Source organism: Zootermopsis nevadensis, unplaced genomic scaffold (assembly GCF_977971745.1).
Source record: "Zootermopsis nevadensis isolate Lab colony 2312 unplaced genomic scaffold, Znev_1.0 Znev_ptg000016l, whole genome shotgun sequence".
NCBI classification, from domain to species: Eukaryota; Metazoa; Arthropoda; class Insecta; order Blattodea; family Termopsidae; genus Zootermopsis; species Zootermopsis nevadensis.
Genome location: NW_028259148.1, coordinates 4,048,265 through 4,057,649, shown reverse-complemented (window position 1 = coordinate 4,057,649; position 9,385 = coordinate 4,048,265). Strand labels below are relative to the sequence as shown.

General features: G+C 41.7%; 2 protein-coding genes across 3 annotated transcripts in view; one reads left to right on the top strand and one right to left on the bottom strand.

The window, feature by feature from the left end:
• step (cytohesin steppke) overlaps positions 1 to 9,385 on the bottom strand; it is a 167,125-nt gene that overhangs the window by 105,718 nt on the left and 52,022 nt on the right. The window lies entirely within an intron of this gene.
• LOC110839019 (uncharacterized) lies at positions 977 to 9,318 on the top strand. 2 transcript variants are annotated; one of them, XM_022082790.2, is made up of 6 exons: positions 977 to 1,252; positions 3,925 to 4,103; positions 4,640 to 4,821; positions 5,316 to 5,498; positions 5,944 to 7,408; positions 8,323 to 9,318. In XM_022082790.2, the coding sequence occupies exons 1-6, from the start codon at positions 1,242 to 1,244 to the stop codon at positions 8,712 to 8,714; spliced, it is 2,412 nt and encodes an 803-aa protein (XP_021938482.1). In that variant the 5' UTR covers positions 977 to 1,241; the 3' UTR covers positions 8,715 to 9,318. The 2 variants fall into 2 exon arrangements, with proteins under 2 accessions (XP_021938482.1, XP_021938483.1); XM_022082791.2 differs by lacking the exon at positions 977 to 1,252 and adding an exon at positions 2,887 to 3,035.

Below are 9,385 nucleotides of genomic sequence, written 5' to 3'. Positions count from 1 at the left end.
GTTACAATCTGCGCTATATATTACAACATGTTTCGATGTCTCAGCATCATCTTCAGGTTTTATTTTTATTTACAAATACTGAAAAGCGTGCATTAAAAAATATAGAATTGTTTTAAAAATAAAACCTGAAGATGATGCTGAGACATCGAAACATGTAATATATAGCGCAGATTGTAACATCGAGTAAACGATGAATAGCGCGAAATATTTATATCAATTTTAATTTTTAACATCAATATTAAAATAGTTTGTGTATAGACTTGAAGAATAAATATATGTACTAATTAAGAAGTTGCGAACAGCTGACAAGGGGGGGTCCTCTAACTCGGTCGTTGGGGTTGCATGTTATGAAATGTCACACTTGGACGAGGTCTTCGAGAATTTATGTGTGAATTTCTAAACGCAATTCACCTTACTCTTGTGAACACAATAACGAACCTTTGGGTTTCTTAGAAGTCGGGGTATTTTTGCCAAACTGAGTGACTATCAGCCCCTCGACAAGAACTGCACTCCACACAATTAAACTAATTATTACAAGTCTTTTTTTTAAATGCAGCGTGTTTTTTAGGCGTTATCGCCGTGAAACAGCGGAAATTATTCATAACCTTGAACACTCACATTAGAAAATATTCTTAGAATAATTTACAGTGCAGCCAGGATCGAGCAGGTTAACACAACGGTAATATCTTTTTATTTGGAACAGGATATGACCGCAATGTTCAGAATTTCCTTCCTATCCATCATTCATTCATTCATCTTTCCTAAAATAACGAAATAAACGGATATTACGAATGAGGAAAGGTGGAGATGTGACAGACATTAATCCACGTTCAATTTAAACGGGTTTTTTATTAGTTACAATTTCTATACGAGCATCTGTAATCTCTAGTGACCCTTAAAAATATACACTTTGACCCTCGGGAAATAAAAGTCCACTCTGTATCTGGAACACGAGATAACACGAAGATCACAAACAACGCTGCAGAAAGATTTCTTTAGTAGAAAATGGAGTCTCAGTACTGTGTCAGCAGTGAGTGGTAATGAGCGTAATATTACTTAGAAATGGTTCCAAGTAACGTTTCTTAACCACCACCAGGTTAACCACGAATTGAAAAAAAAGACAAAAACTTGTGAAACAATTCTGCGAAAAGTACAAGGAAAAATTTTCACCAGTGTTTGTGGTGTTACGACAAAATAATGAAGAGAAGACAGATCTAGTCTAGAAACTGGTTAATGATAATATGGTATATATGTAAGTATAATATATCAGATAATTTCATAGTTCTAAGAAATTAATTCCACAGTCCAAAGTCCTTCATAAACTAATAGTTGTTCGACTGGACAAGGAATTACTCACCTTCGTGGAACCATAATATTAATTACCGTATTCACAATAGCCCACAGCCCGCTTTTGAACCATATCCTGAGTCAGATAAATTCAATTCACACCCTTACAGCCTATTTCTTTAAGATACATTTTAATATTATCCTCTAATCTACGCTTAGGCATTTTATTTTCAGCTTTTCCCGTCAACATTTTGTTTCCTTGTCTTGCGTGCTATTTTCACAATTATAAAAATATTTCCGAAGTCCCGTTTTCGTCATATTACAAAAAAATCTAAAGCTGGAGGTTTTGTGATGATGACGTATTAGAAAAGCAACAAATTTGCTCCATATTATACACCGTCATCGTCATAAATGTTTAAATTATTAACGACGTTTCGGTCTGCGGATAAAGTAAATGACGGAACGGTTCGTGACGTCACCGATGTCACTTCGCGAAATTTTCGATGGTGGAATTCCTAGCTTGATTATTTTCTCAGGAGTCCACAAATGTTTTTGGTGGAAGACATCACAAATACTTCGACTAAAACACAGGCCGCTAAATCGTTTCGTTCTACGTAAACGTCTAAATTTTGAGAGATTCTTTGATACAGCGAGTAAAAGACGCCTGAGGATCTCACAGCATAGCAAATATCGATTGTGCTCTTATCGTTTACGCCGCGGTATGCTTCTTATCCTGAAGATGGAGGTGATACGTTCCTCCGAAACGCTGTTAACTAACTACGAGACTAGACAGAATACCACAATCGATAGAAGAATCATAAGCTCCACTCAGAATATCTTATTGCTTATTAAAATGTGATTGCTATGGCTACCCACTGAAAAATTCTTGAATAGAAACAGATTTAAAAAAAAAATAAAAAATTGTGCGCATATTATGCCAACCAAAAGAACTTTCGTCGGAATATCTGACGAAAAGAATTGGAAGACCTGGTGGGAGGATAATATTAAAACGTTTCTTGAGGAAACAGGTTTAAAGGTGTAGACTGAATTAAACTTATCCAGGACAGGGTCCCGTGGTGGGCACTTATGAACACAGTGATCAACTTTCAAATTCCTTACAAGAAGAGGAATTTTTGACCAGGTATCTACTCCGTGGACCCCACCTAATGGTACATACACCTTGTCGTAGTGATGGGGCTTGAGTACCTCAGTGATCCCAAGAGCTACTGGTAGGGCCTCCCTAGCCAGATTGGTCGAGGGGGAGAGGTACCCTGGTCCTCCAGGTTGGGGGTTGGTCGCAAGGCTAACAACTTTGCACCGTAAAAAGGAAGATGTTTCGAAACGTCGATCAAAGCCTCGGACAGACGGACCTAACAGAGGACTGAATGGAAGAGGAGAAATGAGGAGGCCATGGACCGGAGAGCCATAGAAGAAGAAGATCTACTCCGTGGAATTAGTTATTAGATCTGAAACGACAGTCAATTTCTGTTGTACACAACATCATCATAAAGAGGCTGTAATACAAAACTGAAGACACTTCTCATTCTCGGATGACTAATCCAAGACAAGGCCAACGATCATGGTACAAATTCCAGATGAGATGTCTATTGTGTTGTTTATTTCCTAAGTCAGTCCTGTCCATACTCTTCAGAAACATTCGAACGTACCAGTCGAAGGGGTTGTGGTGTGTTTTACGACAAATGAACATATTAACTGCAGACTGGCAGAGCAGTTTAACAGCACAGAAGGTGAGGTGTTATTTTATTAATATTTAGCACGCACAGAGAAATAACAAAATAAAATAAAACGTGTCTGGAAACACTCATGAGAAAACTTACTTCGGTGTCGTGAGCTCAGATAAATAATGTACCTTAGAGACACAGAGTGTAAGTACTTGAAATGGTGTGTTAACTACTTCAGGGTCCAAGGCGGTTTTCTCTGAAAGCGGAAATTAATTTTAGGTGCGTATAAAATCAGCATTTTTTGGGTGATTACATGAATCTCAAAACAGATTAAGTAGTACAGTGTCTCAGCTGTTCGGAGATACGAAACAAGATTTGAAAGGCGTGTTCTGTGGAATACAGACTCATTCCACACGTAGCTCGTTGTTGAGTACCCCCGTAGGAACAATGACCAATAATGGAGGTCGGGTATTCCCATACAAATGACCCCAGGTCACGTATGTTGAGCACCACGGTCCCATGCTAGAGAGTGAAGAACATCCAAAAGTCAAAGACTCTATTAATATAGTCACACGGTGGTCTAAAATAATCCAATTTAAAATCTGTATACCCTGAAAACGAGTGAGACTTAAGTGAGATGTGAGGTTCTCACGGCAACGACTATGAAGATGGCTGTCTGCTAGGATGCAGCGTCGTGTAGTCTGGTAGGTACTGACCGAGCGACCTTCTGAATCAATATCTACCAGACTACAAGGCCCGTGCATCCTAGCAGACAGCCCAGACATCTTCACAGTCAGTCCTTGGTAAATTAATTAAAATTGTATATAAAAGCAACTTATACTTGTGCTGGTCGAGAAAAACATTTGTCTGATGCGTTCCTGAAGGCAACTTCGCAAGTATTACACATCCAAGTGTCTCTGGGTAACCCAATTCCTACACAAGTGTTGTAACGCAGGTACAGAAGTGGAAGACGACTCACAGGAACCCGGTCACAGCTGCGTGAGATGGTTTCAAGAGGACACTGGCTTCTCCGCCAAGTGGAGGAGTTTATGGATCTAGCCAACCATATGTACACCTTCCTCGCCTTCACGGCAGGATGCTGCCTCGTGCCTGGTGCCATCGCTTTATGCATTGGTAAATATGTTTCATACATAGGAACACTATACTACCCATAAACAATATCAACTCTTTCCACGCTACGTACGAGTGAGTATGTTCGAAATTTTTTACAAGAAGGTTACAGAAGATGGAGGCAGGTTTGTAATAAAGAAACATGGGCAAAATTTGATTTGTTCATGAAAATCCGCCATTCCGAAATCGCAGGAGGGTCGGTGTAATGCACTACCAAAACGCCCGTAACTAAGAAACAAATGCTAATTCGATGATGCCGGCTGGCACACTGATTCACTATGAATGTAGGCCGCACCCCCTAGCGGCAGAAGCTCGTACTACATCCGGTTCGCCCTCTATTGACACAGTCTTGAAACTTTCCGATCGCACCTCGTATATGGTCTTCTGGCTTGTGATACCGTGTCGCCTTGTAGGTTTCTAACGTTTCGGAGAAATTTATCGATTCCATCTTCATGGTAAAGTTTCTCTGAATCGTTGGTAACCACCTGCAAGTAAACACAATGAAGAAGACCACAAATAAGCTGTTTCTATCCTCATAGCTGTGACCAGTGCTAGACGATTCTGGCTGGGACTCCTGAAGAGAAGGTTTCCGAGCTTAGAGTTCGTAAGAAACATGACGCTCCGTACCGCGACGGACACCATGAGGAACCAAGGCATCGTCACGCTGCTCCTGACGGTCAAGGGGAAGTTCGAACTGGCGCTGATTAAGCAAAGGCTGGAGGTAAGGCATCTCCACACAGAACACTGTCACTATAACACAATTGGTCTGGACGAAACAGTCCACGTCAGTTGGAAATAAAAGACGAGGGGGGCCAGAGTGGAAATCAGGCAAAGAAGAATATACTGTCCAAGTCCCAGTTATTCGATATTCCGTTGTTCTGTCTTGCCGTGCAAAAAGTCATTACCAATTTCTTAAAACTCTTTCATTTACAAATTTACATTATGTTAAATACTGTTTTTCGTTTGTGACTTTTTTTTCCATTTGATACTCTACTGTATTTCTTTCGTAATTAAATAATATCGTAAATTCGATTAATATTTACCCTAGTCGTTTTCATCAGTATACCAAAAATCAGACATTTTCGATTATGCGACCGACCTTAGGTCCAGTTTAGGTCTGATAATAATCGGCACTCTACTGTACCTCATATCTTAAGGAATCATACCAACACAGCAACTGGCAATATATGACATAATCGTACTGTCTTGTCACAGGAAAATATACTAAACAGAAGAGATAATGAAGGGAAATTAATGTTCCCCCACCTACAGACAGCACTGACAACCCGGTGGGGCCGCTACGCATGGGAAAAACCGTCTTCATTTTCCTTAGACAATCATCTGGTTGTAGGCAGCGCTCTTTTCCGTGGCAGAAGTGTTAACGACTGGAATATACAGGTGAGACATAACACTTCCTCAACCGTCATGCGAAAAATGCAATACGACTTGGATACCGAGTCTCGGTCTTGTAAAAATTGCAAAAGAAAATAGTTTATCTCCTCCAGAATACTTCATAATAACCCTAGTCATTTGTTTGAAATTGTATCAGTTTTCATCTACTCTGGCGTTTGCATCACGTAAGTTTCTGTTGCACACATCACAAGCTGCGTATCTTATTTACTGAAACGTCTCTGAAACGTCAATTTATACACGACACAACATCTCAGAAGGTGGTAATCATTTTTTCACCTGTGGACAGTTTCCAAAACTTTGTGTTCGAGAGAAACTTACGACGATGAACTATAAATAAATTTATCACTCGTGTTGATTAAAACGCACCATCGAGCAGAACCTATGGACTGAATCAAATCCGTGTTTAAGAGCTCCTTTTTTCCCCCCACAGGAATGCGTTAGCGACATTGTGTCGAAGTACCTTCCTCACGAGCTGTCGCCCTGGCAGATAACAATCATTCCCTCCAACGCCGGCACCGAAGACCGCTTCTACCTGTTGGTCCGAATCCATCACTTGTTGTTGTCAGAGGATTGTCTTGGGCTGGGTGACCTTCTGCTGCTCGAACCCGAACGACCTACCATATTCAAGAGACGGCTTGGCGAAGATGATGAAAATCCCACAGACGACGAGCCAACCAGCAGTAACAGCCCGCTCACAGGACTGTCCCCGACACCCGTCGCGATCCCCAGATTATACAACATCGTCCGTGATTTAATTACGCACCGCTGGACCCAGATAGTAGCGACGTACGACCCCGCACAAAACCCCCAGATACTAAAATCTCCACCGGGAATCCAAACGTGCACCATTCTCATTTTTATAACGGCGGTGTCCATCTTCAAGGAATTGCTGTTTCTCGCGAAAAAGACAGACATGTCACTCTACAGGAAGATCTTAAACATAAATTCGACGATTCTAACTGAAGTAGAGAAACGTCAGTGCACTCCAAAATTCCTCAGCGTTGGTATAATTAATTCACTGAGGCCAAAACAACTGTTCTTTTCGTGGTTGAGTGTTTTCTGGCGCACTGGTTATATCTGCGCAGTAACAGTGCCTCTGTTTGCAATCACAGAATTCTGGGCTCTTGTATCTAGGAAAACAAATTATAGTTTCTCTGAAACTACTGCAGAAAGTTCATTTAATTACTGGTCTTTGTTTCTAGCGTCCATCAAGGAAGCGGTTTGTATAATGACCATCATCTACACAGCCCCAAGAATGCTGATACAAGAACTCATAATATCCCATCACGGTCCGAAACACCAGCTTCAAACAGTCTCACTATGCGGACGGAAAGTAGTTGCATGGTCAGATCCGATTTCTCTTGATATTATCCGTAAAATCAGCTCGTCTGTTGGGGCCTCAACAACTGAAATCTTAGTAAGTGCAATTTCCGGTGCACTGAGGGAGTATTTCAGACAGTTCTGTTTACCAGTTCCAGAATCGGTACTCACTACAGCTAGGTTCTTTCCATTGGAAGGGTTGATGAGACATTCGCGAGTTGACGACAGACCGCCGATACCATCGGGCAGAGGCTTAATATGCTTGCCGCTGCCCACCTCTCCGGTTTACGACGATCCTAGAGAGAGTGTTCAAGAAATACAGAGGATAATAAGCGAGGCTCGGCAGAAGCAGCCTGCGATCTACCAGGCGTCCCTCTGGCAGCTAGACGGGGGTTACATCACGAGGATACTGCCCTCACTGGCAGTTCGACTCGTTCTTAACCACCTATCCAGGAGATATGCTGTAGCTCTCACCCAGGTAGCTCCGGAAATGTCTGACGAATCTCGTAACAGACTGATCTGGGGACAGGAGGTTGAGAGCGCACTATACTGGAGACCGCCACAGTCAAACATATGTGAGTACATTAACGAAAGCTTCGTGATTACCCTTTAAAACTGAAACGATATATTCCAGGAGACACCTTGACGAAAACGAAAGGACTTCGAGAATAAGTTACAAACCGTCTTAAAACCGCCGAGCACTTGGCTCCCGTGTTCAAATCCCGAACGTGTTCATGTTTTCCCATATGGTCAGAAACTTTGGGCCCGGTCGATCCACCAAACGAAATTAAATAAAATCCTCTAACAAAATATCGACGTCTAAACTGTATTTCCGTTCAAACACTGTTCCAGGGGCAATTATCAGTGTTACAACGACACAAAGGTTTTGGAAACAATGTTTCTCGTTATGAAAATAAGATATAATATGAAGATTTCGGTCTTCTGGGTTGTTGTGATGAATATCACCCTGATGACGGAGGCAGTATGACCTCTGAAACGTTGGTAAACATCGACCAGACTACACAGCGCAACAACCCAGAAGACAGAAATCTTCATACTCATCGCCCTGATGACGGAGGCAGTATGACCTCCGAAACGTTGGTTAACATCGACCAGACTACACAGCGCAACAACCCAGAAGACGGAAATCTTCATACTCATCGCCCTGATGACGGAGGCAGTATGACCTCCGAAACGTTGGTTAACATCGACCAGACTACACAGCGCAACAACCCAGAAGACGGAAATCTTCATACTCACCGCTGTGAGAACCTCAAGTCTTACAAGATATAATATAAAACGCCACATTTCAATTGTTTTTTTTTTTAATCTGTGAAGTTAACTAGAACACAACATACGTGCCTCCAAAACTACGCAAATTATGTTACATAATGGCAAATAGTGATACTGTTTTCAGGTTCCTGGCAGAACCACTTCGTAGCCCGGCCAAACAGCAGCTGCAGAGCTTAACTGTTCACCCTGTTGACAGGTTTGTCCCTGACGCTGATGAAGTATGGTGATACGGTGCGTCTGGGCGTCATGGTCGACTCTATGATAGCGCCTCAGCACACCGTCATGGCGTCGGGATTCCTCCAGCAGGTGTACCAACTGGCAGCACTGGCTGGAGTACCAAGGGACCGAACCAGCCTTTCCACCTCCTCGCACGTTTACCAACCTAATATTCCTCCAGAAGGAATCACGAGCGCGCATGGATCGAACACCTCCGTGTCTTCAGCGTCAGAAGAACTCTTGCGTTTGGCTGCAAGTTCTCCAGATCTCAACATTTCTACATCTTCTGGTACGACTCGATCTAACAGTCCGGAATCAAGCCTTAATTCACGCCTACTGAACGAAGAAATCATATTCCCTTTTACGGATTAATTCACTGCTTTCAATGGGAGGAGAATCTACACTGGCTTTCTAGAAGAGGTGTTTCTTAGCATTAAATGCTGTCTTATGTTTCATCTCGTAATTGGTATGACCATAAAGAGAAGAAGAAGTTTTCTTTTTACGGAACTGAGTTGATTCTTTGACTCCAAATATCGACGTCCTCAGTCACGATTTGATAAAACGTCAACATTTCTTCCTTGCAGGAAAATACATAAGGAAGTCCTGAAGGACTCTCTCCACGTAAATAATGAGAATAAATGTTTAGGATAGAGCCAAACAGGTGTGCATCTGGAAGAAAGTTAAGAGCAGTCTTTAAAACACTGCACCAGATGTGCGCTCATTTCTAGGTGCTTATTCCTGGGACAATTTCAAACGTAGGGAATCAGCAACAGTGACAGAAAAATCCTGAGAAATGTGGCCTCGAATTCTACAACATTTTTCTTCAATTGGTATTTAGAATTATAAATGATACTGGGTCTTGCCAGAGAGTGAACTGTCAAAATTGAATTGCCAACAACGTTGAAAGAGGTAGCATGTAGTTTAGGTCATTCTGTGTAAGTTACATTGTGAAATATAATATGGCGTCGGAACTAAACGTATATTTACTCTTTTGCACCAGAGTTAAGAATACACAATTTTAAATAATGACACACTAAAAAGTA